This window comes from Coenobita brevimanus, chromosome 61 (assembly GCF_032717465.1).
Source record: "Coenobita brevimanus isolate Jiangsu-jjx chromosome 61, ASM3271746v2, whole genome shotgun sequence".
In the NCBI taxonomy this organism is placed as follows: Eukaryota; Metazoa; Arthropoda; class Malacostraca; order Decapoda; family Coenobitidae; genus Coenobita; species Coenobita brevimanus.
In genome coordinates this window covers 37,812,988-37,831,592 of record NC_137014.1, presented here as the reverse complement: position 1 = coordinate 37,831,592, position 18,605 = coordinate 37,812,988, and the positions used below count along the sequence as shown (strand labels likewise).

Genomic DNA, 18,605 nt, shown 5'->3' with positions numbered 1-18,605 from the left:
CTGGCCTTTAGTAAGGGTCTGCTGCTCTGGCCCACCCACCTCCTAGCCCTCACCCGTCAACCCATCACCCACTCTGCCTCCCTCCACAACGCCCTCTCTCAGGTCAACGCCTTAACACTCTCTTGTCAAGAAAGGTGAGCACACGTCATGTCATCTGCACACTTCAACTCCATATGGTCTGGTTGGCATTGATGATATGATGAGAAGAGTTTACTTATCTACGTGTAATGGAAAGGTCCCATAATGTGTGTGCAGTTATTTTGTTCAATTTTCAGATATCACGTGGCCTTCATTCTTTTTGTAATCATCATTAGTATCATAATCACTTTCAATTTCACATTAATTTAAATTCACAGATAGGATTCAGAAACAGGAAAAAAGTGACATGATCCAGATAATTTACCTCAATATTACAAGCCATCGAAATTCTCTATCATGCAGAATGTATCATTTACAAGTAGCTTCATTTTGCCTTCTTTAGGGGTTCAATTGAGTTAGAACCATTCTCTTAACTGCCAGGTTATATATGTACCCCTTATGTACAGTACTTAATCCATCCAACTCTATCTCTTGTCATTTCTAATGCTTTCCCGTCCAGATGTTACTCCCATTCACTATCAAAATACTAAACCATTATCTCAACTTTCAGTGCATTATATCTCCAGTCTCTCATGTATATACTCTTTTCACAACTCTAGTTATATCCCTTCTGTGTGCTGCTTTATCGCTTCATCACACATAAGATGATGTCCTGCCTGTCTGAGCTCCCCTTGTTGCATGTGTGTGGTTGCAGGTGCAAGGTGTTGTCGCACCTGCCGTACTCCAGTCAGGTGGTGCAGGTGGCAAAATGGTCCTCTCGCCACGGCCTTGCCCTCACCTCACACCTCCCGCTCTTCCCACAAAAGTTCCACAGGTGAGACCAAGTGAAACAGAGGTATATGTAGCTCTGCTGTAAGTAGGCCTTATTATGAGATGCTTCGTTAGGGACGTGGAGGTCAATGTGACGCTATTGTGAGTGGTCCTTATTATGACACGCTTTGTTAGTGACAACAGCAAGTCTAATGAGATGCATTGTTAGGGAGGTCTATGTTGCGCTATTGTGAGAAGTCCTTAATATAAGACTAATAATGACAGATCTGTGTGGTGGTGCTGTTGTATGACTGAGTATGAGAAGCTTTATTAGTGGCGTATAGGCCTGTGTGGCTAATGTCGGCATGATGGATCATGAGTATGCAATAGAATGATGAGAACTACGCTGGCAATAACAGTGTTTGACTACTGACCTTCAAATTCATTTTAGGTTCATAGTGAGACCAGTGTTATTGACAACAGCAAAGGAGTTCCCGCCCCACATCATAGTGAAGGAGAGGAAGGACACATCACTGGCAAAGTCAGGTCCAAAAGCATTGGAAGGCGGGGTACTGGAGGCAGGGGAGGTGCCTGGCAATAAGCACGTCATCACCGGTTCCATGAAGCAAGTGGCTGACCTCATGGCAGCGTCCATGAACTTTAGGTGCGTGATCAGCGTGTATTTCCAGTTAGTCATGGACGTTTCTGGTTTAAGCTGTCTCTTTATTTGCTGACTTAATTTTGGACTATCTTGTGAGGATGGGTCAAGGATAATTCAACCTACCTCAGGGAATGTTATGAAGTGTAATTGTATCCCTTGGAGAATGGAGGTATACTATATATAATTTTAGTGTCAGCCAGCCGCCATACTGGACAGATTGTGGACACCAAACCTCATTCTGGATTTCCTTTGCTTGTGCAGCTTTCATAACAGGCCTGTGTTCGAAACCAGACCTATTATTCAAGGTTTTAAGTTGTCTATTCACTGTCCCTCCTTCCAGGAGCACCTTGCACATCGCAGCTTATGGATGCCATATCATAGTAATTGAACTGCATTTCACTGTAAATAGTACAGTAATGTCACATACCCAATAGGCTTCTTGTAAAAGCCTAACCTGTTTACCTTTATTATTCTAGCTCTCCTTTCCCCCCCCTCCCCCCCAAACAAAAAAACACTCATCCTCGCCCATGTATCACTGTTGCAGCTATACCATTCGCCTGGCCCCGGACAGCACCTTTGGTGTCAAATTGCCCAACGGATCTGCGACTGGGATGGTGGGCATGGTGGCCAGGCAGGTCAGTGCAACTGCCTGTGATTTTCTCTGATCACTTACTGTATTTATGTATTTAATATATCATGGGATGCATTGACTCCACTTCTGTGTAGCATATATATTTTAATTGAATAAGAAAATTCACATAAAATTTTCTTCTGGCATTTCATTTAGGTTAGTGATTGTCGTCAGTTCTCATTTTCCCACCACAACTGCTGCAGGATGTAAACTTTGGCCTGGGTCCCTTTGGCATCGCAGAGTGGCGGACCAAGTTAATCGACTACAGTGACCCGGTGCTGAGTGACTTTCTGAGGATCATCGGGGGCAGGGGTCTGCCTGAGGTGAACACCTGGGGTTTCCTGTTGCCTTTTACCCCGACAGTGTGGGCTGCAATCCTCGGGGCGCTGGCCCTCTTACTGGTCACTGTCGTCATTCTCACCTCCTGCTTCTCTCTGGATATCCCCGATCTGGCACCCTACCTCAGGGTGCTGCTGCAGGAGAGTATGTAGTTCGATGTTTGTTCATACCTGGTGTTCTGTCATGAGTACTGGTACAGGAAAAGTACTCGTATTAAGTTATTTCATTGCTTCTTTTTAATTACCTCATTACGTTGATTTTTATTCTTTACAGGCTACCGTGAACCGATTTGGTTCAGAGATTTTATTTAACTCTGGTTACACAGATGTTCATTAGAGCTATATCTAACTGCTTCTGTTTAAAAAGTATTTTATAACGTGAATAAAATCTTCTGGAGATAGCTAGAATAAAATATATTGGACGTTCTCAGGTTGAATGAGTTAAGGAGCTTATGAAGGAACTGCAGATACTCTTTCATTGTAAAGTTTATACTATTAGGTTGCTGAGATAATGGCCTGCTTTGCAAGATGGAAAAAAAATCCAAATGATTAATTCTCCTCAGTTTGTCATAAATTACATGAACATGACCCGTAACTAGAATGCAGCTGCCTCTTCTTAACCGTCTTCCACCTACAGCCCTCATTATCTCACACTATTACTTACCCGACAGTTTCTTTTTCTTACTGTCCCCTTCCTTCACCTCCCTGCATATCTGTTTTACCCTCCCTGACCCACCTTTCTCTCTCTCTCTCTCTCTCTCCTTCCCAGACACAATCCTGACCTGTATGCGTGAGTGGGAGCGTCCCCTGCTGGGTGGGTGGATGATGGTGATATTGGTGATGACGCAGAGCTACAACGGGATACTCAGATCACTCCTCTCTGTCAGGTGAAAATGACTGCTACTGTTTAAAAATCATGCATATTAGGTCATAGTCATGATTTTTCTTGGCCCTCAGTGTGTACAGGATTATTTGTTCGTACTTTTATCTTCGCGCAGAGCTATATGGCTAACCTCATGTCACTCCTTGCTGTTCCGTGAAATACGAGTACACACTCATGCCTGTCGTTGTTTAAAGTCTAAGGACGTCCTTTCTGTTTTATATTTGTTGTTGCCAGACTGTATTGATTCAGGCTGGGACAGCGCCTTGTAGTTCGTGAAATTTAAACATTTGGTTAGCAGTTGTACTAAAACTATATGTGTGTGTGTGTATGTGTGTGTGTGTGTGTGTGTGTTCATTTTTCTCTTACTGGATTTAATTAGGTTTATTGCGTTTCGTTTTCTGTTATTAGGTTACCATATATATATATTTTTTTTTAACTTTAGCCGCACACAACTTCACTTGGCAACTGCTTCCACCAGTCAGTTGCCCTCAGCAGAAAACAATATGAGTATTTCCTTACATCCTAATCAACTCATATTTTATGCCGTTTCAGGTGTGCAGGAGTTTATGTAGTCATTCTTATCAGTTTCTTCTCTCCTGCTACACATATGTTTACCGTATATACTTCCTCTTTTTCAGCTTTACTTTAGTAAGGAGAGATTCAATCCTTTACTCAAGGCTACAGTCCCTCAAACCCTATGATGTTATGGAGTACCTATAATGTTGTGTTTGTTGTGTCTATAAATCCGGCAGCTGTTCCACAGCGTTTTATTGGATCACTCACCCACCACCACCATGGAACTGCTGTGAAAATCTATAATACATCCCTGTTAGTATCTATTAATGGCAGAATAGTATTCTGACATAGTGAGGACTGTGGATATATTTTATTTCTGTTTTCGTCAGATACATCCCACAGCCATACCAAAGCCTGCGTATTCTGCTGGACCATCCTGCCACCACCATGATCTGGGAGTACAATACGGCCTACGTGCAGGACTTCAGGGTACCCTATCTCCTCACTGTATCCACCCTCATACTTTTAGGGTCATATTCTCCTGGGTTGGGATTCTCATATTTATGTCTGATTTCTCATATTTACGTTCAATTTCTCATATTTATGTTGCCATGTCTTAACTTCCATCCATTTTTTGCAGGAAGTACAAGAATCAAGGGAAAATTCGATGCCTTTACCCTGCTCTTCCTGCAGAAAACTCATACAGTATATTCCAGGATAATTTTTCTTTCATAACTAAAGTCTGTAATTGTAGGAGGAATAGGAGACTGAAAGACTAAACTTTTCCTTCCCTGTCCTTCCTGCAAAAATAAAGTTAGAACATGGAATCGACCATAAATCTGTTAGAGAATCTCAGCCTAGAGGTTTTATGGGACTTTCCTTATCACCCCTTCCTTGTCCACTTATTTTTGCATGTGTCACGTTTTTGCACAGGAGGTTAATATTCTGTTTTATTTTATTTATGCAGGATATTGGTTTATTATTTTACAACAAGATATAAGGACCTGAAGTGTAATATATAAAAATTAATCGCTATGGATCATACTACAAAGAATACAAAAGTTTATGTTGCGTTCATGTGGACTTTGGACCCTTTCTGGTGCATCTCCATGTTCCCCTGCCACCGATCCTCCTTCCATGCCACCGGTCCTCTTCCCCTGCCAAGGATCCTCTTCCTCTGCCACCTATCTGCTTCCCCCGCCACCAATCAACTTTCCATGCCACCAATCCTCTTCCCATGCTACCAATCCTTTTATCTTGCACCCAATCCTCTTCCCCTGTCACCGATCCTGCCACCACACCTCTTTCCATGCCATCAATTCACTTCCTCTGCCACCAGTCCTTCTCCCTTGCCACCAATCCTCTTCCCCTGCCACCAATCCTCTTCCCCTACCGCCGATCCTCTTCTCCTGGTACTGATAATCTTCCCCTGCCATCAGTCCTACTCCTCATCACCAATCCTCTTCCCTTGCCACCAATCCTCTTTCCATGCTGTTGATCCTCTTCCCCTGCCACCAATCCTCTTCCTTTGCTGCCAGTCCTCTTTCCCTGCCACTGACTCTCTTCTCCATCCACCAGTCCTCTTCCCCTGCCACCAATCCTCTTCCTCTGCCACTGACCCTCTTCTGCCACCAAACCTCTTCCTCTGTCACAAATTCTCTTCCTCTATGACCAATTTTCATCCTCTGCCACTGACCCTCTTCCCCTGCCACCAATTCTCTTCCCCTGCCACCAATCCTCCTCCTCTGCCACTGACCCTCTTCTCCTGTCACCAATCCTCTTCCCCTGCCACCAATTCTCTTCCCCTGCCACCAATCCTCTTCCTCTGTCACTGACACTCTTCCCCTGCCACTGATCCTCTTCCCTTGCCACCAATCCTCTTCCCTTGCCGACAGAACACTGAGGTAGGCATATTTCGCGAGGTACGTGACGTGGACGAGGCAGGAGACATAACCTACGTGCTGGCTACTGAATACACGCCCATGCTGCTTGAGATGGTGAAGCCAGGCTCACACGTGTTCATTGCAGAACGCCTCACCGCCATCGTCCTCATGGCACAGCAGTTCTCACAGACTGGTGGGTGAATGAGGCTAGGTGAGGTTAGGTTAGGCTAGGTTTTCTGAGACTGATGGATGGCTGTTAGGTTAGATTACATTAGGTGGGACTAGATTAGATTGGACTGGATTAGATTAGATTAAATTAGATTGGATTAGGTCAGTTTTGGTCAGGTTTTCTGAGATTGTTCGTTGTCTGTGGCTAACATGAATTTATGTTTGCATTTGCAGTTAACCTCTGAAATTTGGAACCAACTCGAAAGTCACATGAATTAGACTAGTGGGTTTGACAGAGCTAATTGCAAATTCATCTGTAAAACAGTTACTGTTTCCACAAATTCAGGCATACTGAAAATGTGCGATAATTCCATCAGTTCAAATGCATCACTGGAATGTTGGGGTCAGCTTGATTTTATGAATGGGTCCATAGCTAGGTCTGTTTCATAGTTCTCTTTGTATTTCTCTGGTGGCACACTCAAATCTCTGACTACCTACAATAGTACTGAAACTCTGAGTTCCAGTCAACTCTCACTCAAACGCATTCCAAATTGTCACATAACAAAGCATGTTCCAAAGTTAACAGTGATGCCAATTTGCATAATATTAATAAAATCACCTGTTAAATATTAAGTTATAGGCTGGTTTCCTTCAGTCTTGGGTGTGTAATGGAGGAAAAGTCAAGATTAAGTCACAAGACGAAAAATTTCTGAGTGTTAAGGCCAGAACGGATAATCTCACCTTAGCAAATGTTCTCTTTGTCACCTCTGATGCCTTATTGCTTTCTGAGTCACTCAATATGTGATAGTTTTGACACTGTTCTCTCCAGGATGCTTTGTCCTCACTTGCCTCTGAGACTCGCTCATATTCCATCACACTGTCTGTTGTCTAGGGTCATGTGTCATTACACCATCGCTTTGAGCTAAGGAGACCAGTTACCCTTGGATATATTCGACTTTAAATACACTTGCAACAATTCATCTCTTATACTGCAGGCCAGTGTGACTACTACATGTCCCACGAGGAGTTTATGCACTTCACCTATTGCATGATCGGACCCAAACACAGTCCCATCGTACCCGCCTTCAACACGCGGTGAGTGTGCAAGGGGGACGAGAGGGGCAGGGAGAGTAGGTGGGGGTGCAGAAGGGTGAATGAAGGAACAGAGGGGCATGTGAAGGGAAGGGAGACTGGAGATTAGAAAGGAAAACAGATAGAAGGACATGAAGACAGGAATGAAGATAGGCAATTTGGAAGACATACTGTATAACAGCTGGAGCAGAACGAAGACAAAATAGGATATACAGTGCTTACCTTCGAGGACAGGTTCAAGACACAAGAGGTGGATCAAAATTATGACTAAAATTTAGTTTTAGTAATGATCCAGCTCTAACAGTGATTTAATCACTGTTAGGCAAAACTGGACGTAAAGTGCCCATTATGTACTAGTGACTCCAAGATGTTTTTTTTTCTTTGCTGCCTTATTTTCTGGCCCTTTCCGCCACTTCTCCTTCGTCAGGGTGCGATGGCTGATGGAGGCGGGGCTGTACAACCACTGGATGAAGAGTCTGATCAGCAACTCCACCGTCTGCATACGATCCCCTACCAAGATCACCGTCAGGACCAAACTCTCCCTCACCAACCTAAGGGTATGTCACAAAGGCCTGTGTTCTCGTCGGTTAAGCAAACTCTCTAACACCTTTTTCCTGAGCGATATATTTTGTCTATTACTTCATACTATCCTATTCTGTGTAAAATACCACCATACTCAGCATAACATATAGATTGATATTAACTAGCCGTATCCAAAAATGAATTGCTAAGGATGAGGTGCTAGTGAACTTCCTTAACCGACAAGAATACGGACCATAGAGAGAGATGTGAGGGAAGGAAGGAAGTCGAATGAGAGACGAGGAGTAGAAGAGCTGATAGATTGAGAAGTGTTGAACGAACCAGCAGGAGTGAATGTGGTGATGAATGGCAAAAATTGGATAATTGTATTTTAATTTATGGATGCTGTGTCACGTGTTTTAATAAGCCTATCTTTGCAGACTGGTTCAGAATTTGTAAATGTCTGTAAGTTATGAGGTCTGAATGTAAATACAGAAAAGAAGTAAATGATGATATAGAAGTGAAGCAAAATGAGAGTGTTATGTTCTAGTGAATGAAGTTATCTAAAAGAATGGAGGCTTTTTATTACCTCGGTGCTCGTTGTGAAGAGGTAAACCTTTATCTTAAATACACTCACGTTCACAATAGATACGAGACAACTATTAAAATACAATTATGGAGATAATTATGATGCTGGAATGACAGACAGAGGAACGCCAAACAGACTAAAGATTTTGAAGATATAATGATGTGTTCAAATTAGAAGTACACACTAAAAGCTAAACACTGGTGATAAGAGACAGAATTACTGATAAAAATTTGAGTTAATGATGAGAAATATGTAATAATGTTGTTTCAGTGGATGTTTGTGATTCTGGGAGTTGGTCATTTGTTTGGTCTGTTGGTCTTCGATCTGGAGAAGTTCTGGTCTCGATGTGGTCCTACCCTCATCACCACCACCCATCTCTCATCCTAATTTCTGCCTGCACCTTTGACCTCCAGTTGCAATAGGCAATAATATTGTTTCAGGGGGTGTTCGCGGTGCTGGGAGGTGGTTACCTGCTGGGGCTGTTGGCCCTCTGTCTGGAGGCGGCCTGGCTCCGCTGTGGTGCCTCTCTCACCCTCCCTTTCATCTCACCCTCACCCACACCACCTCCGTCTGATAGCCACATGCCCTAGGTCCAATGGAGTCATGAAGAGTCCGTCAAAACGACCAATGCAAGAATATAAACAGTATATGAAAACAGTGAAAGTTATATAAGTACTGCATGCAATGCTTGACCTCTGCTCTGATTGGCCAACAGATCTTAATTGTTTCAAATAACCTTACTACACAATGTAAATGTCACTAGGGTTAGAAACTATGGAAGAGGACCAGCAGAAAAGTCTAGCATTATATAAAAGAGCAGGCCTGGTTCATTAAAAACTACATCTTGTGCTGAATTAGTTCTAACAATAAATAACAACAGCAGTTTTATTGATACATAGCATATTGTAACTTTGTTTTGTGTGTAAAAGTTAACATTGCAACAAGTGTTTAATAATAATAATAATAATAATACAGCACGGCACAACTTATTAAGTGGGTAAATAGATGAAATCTGTATTTTCGAACGTAACCTGTCATCAATCGCTACCATTAACATTTATCGCTGTAGAGAGAGAAATAAGTGCATGGAGTAATATTTCTTTCCTTCTTTTTATTAATTGTTTTATTTGATTGACATGTAGCATCATCCAGAGACCCCCAAAGGGGAAAATGTTATCTTACAACCTACAGGTATACATTTTTTTTTTTCCTACAGTCCAGTGGCAGTGCAGTACCCATTAACAAATTACAAAACAGTTTATTCATTCCACATGTCTACTGGCTAGGATGGTTCTCTCTGATATTAACGTTTTAGAGAGCAGGACTTTCCTCATCTGAATGAAATCGTCAGGCTCTAGGCAAAACAGAATATCTAAGAATGCTCAGCTTTCTGAAGAGACAAGAGAACACATGATAGCACAGACAACAAAAGCATCCTTACGTTATGTCTCATGTACTTTCTAATATACAAAAGGGAAGGTGCTGAAATAATACACTGCACATCCCGATTCAACATTTAGTCTTCTGTATTATTTCGCTCATGATATTATAGTAATAAAATGGAAAAAAAATAAAAATCCTATACTTTAATCACCAAACATACAGAAAACTAAAGTGAAACAATGCAGACCCAGAGTAATTGGAATATTGGGTTACGTTCCTGATTTTGTTGGTTGTGCATAATCCCCCACCTTTTTTTTTTACTAGTCTAAATAAACAACAGTGCCTGTGAGTGACATACACATTACTAACAGCCGTCCATACTCGATCCGGCTCACTCATCACTACACACACGTTAGGCAACATTAATCCTCAGTAGAGTTGGTAGTTCCTCTGTGTGCCTTGAAAAATTAATCCCATGAGCATCGGAGAACTAACGTAAACGTAGCAGTGTGTGTGTGTGCGTGTGTGTGTGTGTGTGGTTCACAGTCCCCACCACCCAGAACACCACCCCTTTTTGCCACCCCAGCCAATCACCGCCACGCAGCCCGACACACACGACCAATCCCGCCGCGTCTGCAAAAAAAAAAAAAAAAAAGTTAAGAATCTTGTGTTTATAAATTGTGCTGGATGGGTTGAGGTGGGTACAGTGTTTGGCGAGCTGCCAACATCCCCACTACGACAATCTCATTCCTCAGCCACAACTGGGCTTTTTGAGGTATCGTCTTCATTATCGTCTGGGTTCAGTCGTCATCTCATCCCTCAGTACAGTCACCTCTCTTCTTGCTACTGCTGAACAGCTGAAGGTATTGTTTTCAACTTCATCTCAGAACCATTCTTACACCTTTACTACCTCAACAACTCCTCCCTGTGATCAACTCTCTCCAGCTCAGCTAAAAGAAGCATTGGCTTCAGCTTCTTCTCAGCTCGCTTTTAAATCTTTCACCCCTTCCGACTACCTGACCAGATTACTTGTATAATTTATTACCCACTCCTGGGATTCTCATAAACATATCAGAGTCTTCTCCATGTTGTAATTTATATTTTTTATAGGAGGAACTAGAGACATGGGAAGATTCAACACCCATTCCTTGCTCTTACTGCAGAAAACAGATGGTATTTTTCTTTCGCAACTAAAGTCTCTTGTTGGAAGAACAGGTTTTATGAGGAGATGGAATTTTCCTTTTCTTGTTCTTCCTGCAAAAAACAGAATCCTTTTTAAGACAGGGACTTGATCGTGAAAATACATGAGAATCTCAGCCCAGGCTCCTAGGATCCACTCTCAGTTTACGAAAATCATCTGGTGCGTCTATAACAAAATACTAGAGTTTTTCTAATGATATAAGTGTAAATGGTTCCTGTATTAACGTTTTCAGGCTCCTGTACTTACTCTGGTGTTAAATGGGAGAGAATACTCGAGTTTTTCCCGATTCTAAGATGATTAATAGTACCAGTATTAACACTTTGGCTCCAGTGGCTCATCATCATAATCATCATCATCATCATCGCAGCTTTTTTTTTTTTTTTCTCACTTCATCGATGGGATGAGGTCGGGTCCAGATCGTAAGAAAAGAGCAAAACACGTTACAGGGAGAACTAATCAACATCATGCTCAGTTAAATAGGCCATACACTCATTCGCTCACTGTTCTAGTCCCTGATTCCTAACTCCACCTTACAGGCAGAGTCAGGCAGATGATTATGAAACAAAAAAAAAAAAAAAAAAAAAATGTGACATTCCCTGCCACACAGTTTTTCGAACAAAACTCATCCACCCAGACACGCCTTCTGTCAGTTTGCCTCAGTAACCTTCACACCTCGTTTTCTCAACGCTTATTAACCACGTCTATCCACCTTCTTGGCCTTCCACTCCTTCCACCTCAAACTCACTCATGTATACCTTTTATCACCACTCTATTTGTACCCTCTCACTACAGTCAGTCTGGCGTTAGGTAGAAAAATACTAGCGTTTCTCTCGATCAGAAGAGGGTAAATTATATCTCCTTTCTGTACCTTCCCCCTCCTCGTCTCCCACATCCTTCCTCTGACTCATCCCTTCGAGTCGGTCTCCTTTCCAAAGTTCGTGATCCTGCCGGGATGACCCACAAAACATCATCAGTACTGTACCTCATTTGCACCGTGTCAGACTCTATCAGTATTGATGGTACCACAGCGACTATATCTCACCACGTGCCAAAGTACAAACAAGCAGAGGCATGGAGGTGTGGAAATATTGGGGTCGTGGTGGAAGTTGATTTTTGTCGCGTTAAAGGGGTTGATGTGGTCGTTGGTAAGTCTGGGGTGGTGTAGTGTGTATTCTCATCGGGCAAAGATCTCCAACCTCTTTTCTCCTTCGGTGATGGCCATGTGTAGTCAGATTGGAGAGTACACTTAACTGGTAACAAAGATGGCTCATTCCTGGGCTCTTTTTTTAAACTCAAACTTGGCCAAAAATTGACACCTCTCCATCATGAATGCTGGGTTGTAACTACAGATTAACACTAGAGAACGCCAGAGAATAAAATAAGAAAGATAAACTCATACATGGTTTAGCTGAGAATATAATAAAGGAAAACTCATACTTGGTTTACCCGAGAATAAAATAAGAAAGGTAAACTCATACTTGGTTTACCTGAGAATAAAATAAGAAAGATAAACTCATACATGGTTTAACTGAGAATAAAATAAACGAAAACTCATACTTGGTTTACCCGAGAATAAAATAAGGAAGGTAAACTCATACTCGGTTTACCTGAGAATTAAACAAAAGGTAAACTCATACTTGGTTTACCTGAGAATTAAACAAAAGGTAAACTCATACTTGGTTTACCTGGGAATAAAGGAAGAAAGGTAAACTCATGCTGACTCATAATAAGGTAAAATTTAGCTGACTGTATCCTAATAATACTTGCAGATATTGATTCAGAAAGGATTCATTTATTAAGATTAAGCTAACTATAGCTCTCTTACATCAAGTTGGCCCAGATTTTCGTCCTTTTGTAGCTGATAGCACGTAGGTCAGTGGCGGAAAAAAAGACAAAACTACGGCTGTTCATCATTTCTACGACACTTCTTCCTGAATAGCATCATATATAACATTATGTATTCCAATGCGAATCCGACGGCCTGCTAAAAGTAATAAACCCAAACGTTGGAATGCGAAAATTAAGCATTGCCTATCAGCTTAAAAACTTGCAAACAAAAATTATAGTATAACAAAGAATCAAAGTGAGATAAATATGATGCTCTTCTTTGAAAAGCAAAAAAAATTAATAAAGCAGAGTAAGAAAAACTTTGAAACTCACATTGCATGTATCTGTAAATCCAACCCAAAAGAATTTTTCAGCTATATCAGAAACAAGGAGGCAATATCACCAACAATTGGCCCACTAGTCACAGATAATGGAGAGTATACCGTAGATGAAACAGATATGGCTAACATTCTCAACACTTTCTTTGCATCTGTATTTACAATTGAAAATATGGAGTCCATTCCCACAGCTTTTCCTGTTACCTTAGAAGAGGGCAACATAATTAGTGACATTACTGTTAGCGAGAATGATGTACGACTTGCCATCGGAAACAAAGTGAGTAAAACACCAGGGCCAGACAGAATATCTCTGCGCATTGTAAAAGAAGCAGTGGATGTAATATCAAAGACATTAGCCGAGCTATTCAATAAATCACTAAGAAACAGGCAGCTGCCCCGTGAATGGAAACTAGCAAATGTAACCCTGATATTAAAAAAGGCAACAAATCACAGCCAGAAAATTATCAGCCAATAAGTTTAACTTCAGTGGTGTGCAGGTTGTTGGAAAATATTCTCAGAGATAAATTTGTTAAGCACTTAGAAATAAATAATCTCATCAAAGATTCACAACATGGTTTTCGAAATAATTGCTGCTGCCTCATGAATCACTTGGATTTCTCCTATGATATGTTCAGTATATATGATGAAACCAGATCTGCTGACATTGTATATCTCGATTTTCAAAAGGCATTTGATAAAGTTCCCCATAAATGATTACTTCAGAAATTGAATGTGCACGGGTTCAGAGTGAAGGTGCTCGGGTTGATTGATAATTGGCTTACAGAACATAAACAGAGGGTCGTAATAAATGGTAAAGAATAGGACTGAAAAGATGTTACTGGTGTTGTGCCACGGCACTCAGTACTGGGTCCAATTCAGTTTTTAATATACATAAATGATGTAGATGAGTATTTAATTTCTAAAATAACCAAATTTGCTGATGATACTATAATTGATAACAGAGCAGACACATCTTTACAGAGGCAGACAATATAGAGTGACCTCAAATGACTGTTTAATTGGGCCCAAACCTGGCAGATGGACTTTAATACTAGTAAATGCAAAGTGCTAAACATTTGAAATAATAATGGAAAAGCCAGTTACCATGAATAACATTCAGCTAGATAATGTCAATCATGAAAAGACTCAGGAATTATTATAACATATGATCTTAAACCATGAAAACAATGTACGGAGGCTGTTAAGGAAGATAACAAATTAATTGGATTCATTGGTAGAGCGTTCAAATATAAATCCAGTAATAACATTCTCACCTTATATAATTCTCAAGTTCGCCCACATTTAGAGTATTGTGTCCAGTTCTGGTCAACTTATTACAAAAAAAGATATACAGAAACTTTAAAGAGTACAATGACGGGTAACCAAAATGATACCTAGCTTGAGAAACAAACCCTGAGGAGCATTTAGAAGTCATGAATCTCTTCGCTCTAACTAAATGCAGATTACAAGGAGTTTTACTTCAAGTGTTTAAAATAGTCAAAGGGCACGATAACACGGCTGTTGATAAATACTTCACAGTCGATCACGTGAATTATACTAGAGGCAATGGGCACCAAATAATTGGCAAATGATTCCACTGTCACGAAGCTAAGCATTTCCTCTTTAACAGAGTTGTAAATATATGGAATAAATTGCCCACCAGTGTAGTAAATTTTGATACAGTACTAACCTTTAAAGGTCGCTTGGATAAATATTTGTCGTCTAACCCCCAGCTTAATATGTTTACTCCTGAATAAAACACTAGTGTATATATAAACTTTTTTTTCTCAGAGCCCAGATCAATTTATTAAATGCAAATATAGTATAAGCACAGATTGGGATATGCACAAATAGCCCTGAGTTAACGGCCTCTACTCTTACTTTCGACCTGTGATGTGCTGTGATCACTGAGGGTCCCTGTTGAAGTGACCACCACCAGGATTTTTTTTAATGTACCAGGGGTCACTGCTTCAGGAGGAAACTTGTATACATGTCCCACATGGGAAAGTCCCTTGTCCCGGTGGAGTGATTGGAGCTGGGACCTGATTGACTGCTGCCTACATTAAAAGCACCAGTCAAGGCTGCTGCACCACCCCTGAACATCCAGACTGTGCACTGTGCAATTTCCACACTGTGTCTACAGACTCCCCGTTAACCAACATACCCATACAGTACATGTCACGCCTTAGTTATTTATTATTTGATTATTCATTTTACTTTACTACTTTTTCTTTCAAGTTGTTCAAACTGGTAGCTTATAGATAAAGTATTATAGAATGTAACTTTTCCTTTCAGGCTTTCCTATGAAATTTCCATGTCAGTTTTTCTATGCTGCTTGGTGGTCTTTCTCACTTTTTCCTGTCAGTTTTAACTGGAGAGTCTGGCGGCGGGGGGAGCCTTCTTGTTTCACTATCCTTATCCTTCAGCATGTAGAATTAGATCTCGTAGTCTACTCTGTAACAAGCAGCCTCGAAAGGACCATAAGGTCTGTTGCTGTTTGCTTTACTTTGTGCTCCTTTGTACTCCTTTATATTCTGGTGTTAATATTTCACTACAGCTCAGCTATCAAGATGGAGAGATGGGAAATCTAGGCCAAGTTAGTGTAAAAATAGTATCGTCAGTAATTTGAGAAGATTGAAAGGCGGTGGTGGTTAGCACATCCAGCCCGCCCATAGATTAACCCGAGTTCGCTTCACGTACTGATCAGACTCGTGGACAAAGTTCGTTTCCCTTAGGTCCCTGTTTATCTAGCGGTACAGCTGGGAACGGGGATGTATATTCAATTGTTGCGTGTCTTATTGTAGGGAAAGATTCTACACTGGTAATAAGTGACTGACTTTCTACTTTGATGCTACCCGTGTTGTTGATAGGCATTCATCCTAAGCCTTCCTCTGGAGTTGAAAGCTTCATCTGCCCTATCTATAAAACCAACACACACACACACACACACACACACACACACACACACACACACCATACAGTGCCTTCATAGAGGAACAAGGGGAAGAACTTATGATGAACGTAACAGACTTCTTTAACAACAAAAAACTTACTCAGCAATAAAAAAAAACTGAACTTTAGGACAAGTGAAAGAAATGACATGAAAGATGCTGAAGAAAAAATTCTCTAAACCGTACATTAGCAACCTTTACAGCAATTGCAAGTAAATGTCTTGAAGTTTACCAGGACAAACTTGTCAAATTGAAATTCCTTTGCGTTTCATGCAGTTGCGTGCACATAAATAAACTTGTGTCTTTACGGAAAGACAGGCACAAATAGCTGGACAAAGGCGCCTTTGTCTCTGTTTCCCTGGGTCCACCGTGATGCACTACGATACAAGTGAAATATTTGTCAAGGAGACGTATTTGCTCCACGTTATTGACATTTATGCATTTTCTTGCAAAGAGCCATAAGAGAATACTAATCGACAACCTCTCTCTCAGTAGACCAGAGTGGGATGAGGGAACAATCATTTCGACCAATCGGGCTTGAGGAGCGAGCCCGGTTTGTGTGGCTGTGGGTGGAGGGGTGGTCTGTGCGTGCCATCGCCCAGCACACCGGCACCAGCGTCACCACGGTCTGCAGGTGGATCAAGCGATGGCGCAAGGAGGGCAATGTCAACAACAGAGCACGAAGTGGCAGACCTTGTCGCCATCCGAAAAGGAATGAACGTTTTAACCTGGTGTCCTATGCTGCAGAAGCCAAAAAATATGCTGATGAACACTTTAAACATTCAGCTGATTATACATTTGCTTCATTTCCTCAGCCTGTGGACTTCTCTACCTCCTATGGAAAATTCATTACTGGCGGCCACAACCTTGCCCCAGATGTGTCAGAAAAGGTTCATCTGAGTCCACACCCTGCCCCCTCCCCACAGCAGCCGGCCTGGACAGCAAACCTTCACGACCCACACTCCTGCCATGACACTGGACACCTCACTAATTGTACTGGTCCACTCATTAGCCACTAAACCTCTGTCATGCTATTAAGTTGTCATTAGCTGTCCCTAAGCCTATTGTAATTTGCCAGAGTGTACACATTAACTGTACTTCTTGAATTAACTTGGTTCAGTTTTTTTATTAGTTTCTTGTATTTTGCTGGACGTCAAAAACTAATTAAGGTTTCACAAAATTCATTAACAGTGACTGTCACAAAGATGATTTCAAAATGTTGTAAAACTCAGCATGGTTTAGTGTATTGTAGTATTCTACGAATACTGAGCAACTGATCCAGCATTTTTTAGTAGAGATTACCCATGTATAAGGCGACCTTTACATACAAGTAATAAATAATCAATGTTTAATCCTGTTTTTATTATACACCCGCGAGCACTTCCAGCTCTTACAGTCAGTTGTGTCAACCCCCTCTCTCCATGAATCCGAACCCCGCGTTGGTCGACTCATTATCCGAACCACCACTAGAGAGGAGAGGGCAGGGAGGAAATGTGCAGAACAAAGTTTGGGGGGTGGGACAGGACAGGAGGTAGGAGGTGAGTGGCGGAGTAGGAAGCTCGGGGAGAATAACTAAAATAGGTAGATAACAAAAAAGAATTATTTAATACAATAAGACTTGTAGTTCAGGCAGAGTGAACACAGTTTTGAAGTAAAAAAAACTTTCACAAGTTATTTGTATCTCATGAGTGAACTGGTTGGGCACTACAATATTCATTGTTAACACACACACACATGACAGCGGGACATCATTATCTCTTGAAAGAGCACTAAAAGTGGCGTGTGACCAGTATTGGACAAGACAAAAATTTTTAGGCAACTCCAGGTCAGAGTCTTGCTGGCCTTGCACTGAAGCTGCACAGAACAAATGTTAACACACTGTAATAGCGCTGTTGGATCAGATGGCAATATCAGAATCTCCCATGCACCAGGATGTAATTTCTACATCACCCAAACATATAAATACACACCTCCCTTCCTCCTCTCACTTCACCCTTCCTCCAGAGTCACTGTATTATCTATGTGATGCTATTTGATTTCTTCAGTGGGAACATCAACCATTTTAGTCCAGTGTTATATATTATATTCTGTTGTTGATGCCACCAGACAATTTCATTCAGCTTTGGAGGGACTTTCGAACTGTAGGAGTTAGAGACAACCTTCATGAACCCCGTCACTAGAGTCTGTCCTAAGTTGGATAAAATCGTTTAGTGGTAATAAATCAAATATATACGTCATTGAAGTGCAGGGGTTACTGACTACCATGTTTGGAGATATATGACGAAGTACTATCACAAGCACACTGAGCAGCGACATTTTTCTTTGACATGCAGCAATCCTAATGGCAAATAGATCCAGTGAAGGACTTTTGCTATAATCACACTTGTCTTCAAATTAGGATGAAGATGACAGAGCAAGCCAGCCATTTTAGGAGGTCCTCAGTTCACTCATGGTATGGCAGCAATGACGTCATCTCATTAAATGCCTTCTCACATGAACAACAGATTCAGCTGTTGACAATGAAAATTAAAATATAGCCACGGAGAAAGTGAGATAAAAATATGTATGATTTATTAATACACTGATGTCTTAAAACACTAACAGATGCTTGCCTTTGGATAAGTGAAGGAATCAATGAAAACACTGTATGAGCAGTTCGCCTGACGAATATACAAGGTCTAATATATGTATATACAAACTGCGGCCTCCACCTTAGTAGCGACGAACATGAAAAAAACTTGTTAAAAATCTATAACCGTGACGATAATAAGGTGCT

At 41.2% G+C, this 18,605-nt stretch overlaps 2 protein-coding genes across 2 annotated transcripts; both read left to right on the top strand.

Moving 5' to 3' along the window:
* Window positions 1–8,516, top strand: LOC145403764 (putative glutamate receptor; the record flags this gene model as incomplete). Its single annotated transcript, XM_080275441.1, has 11 exons — window positions 1–134; window positions 794–913; window positions 1,301–1,513; window positions 2,055–2,145; window positions 2,345–2,624; window positions 3,249–3,366; window positions 4,268–4,367; window positions 5,774–5,954; window positions 6,925–7,024; window positions 7,449–7,578; window positions 8,400–8,516. Coding segments are annotated over 11 exons (1,584 nt in total), but the record flags the coding sequence as incomplete, so codon positions are not given.
* A 1,716-nt stretch (window positions 8,517–10,232) lies between these two features.
* LOC145403652 (uncharacterized) lies at window positions 10,233–16,999 on the top strand. The gene is made up of 2 exons (XM_080275340.1): window positions 10,233–10,375; window positions 16,330–16,999. Exon 2 carries the CDS (start codon window positions 16,336–16,338, stop codon window positions 16,846–16,848), a length of 513 nt encoding a protein of 170 aa, XP_080131466.1. The 5' UTR covers window positions 10,233–10,375; window positions 16,330–16,335; the 3' UTR covers window positions 16,849–16,999.
* The last annotated feature ends 1,606 nt before the right edge of the window (window positions 17,000–18,605 follow it).

Coding starts and splice junctions, on each gene's coding strand:
- LOC145403652 (XM_080275340.1), top strand. CDS start 16,336: ATGAGGGAACAATCATTTCGACCAATCGGGCTTGAGGAGCGAGCCCGG.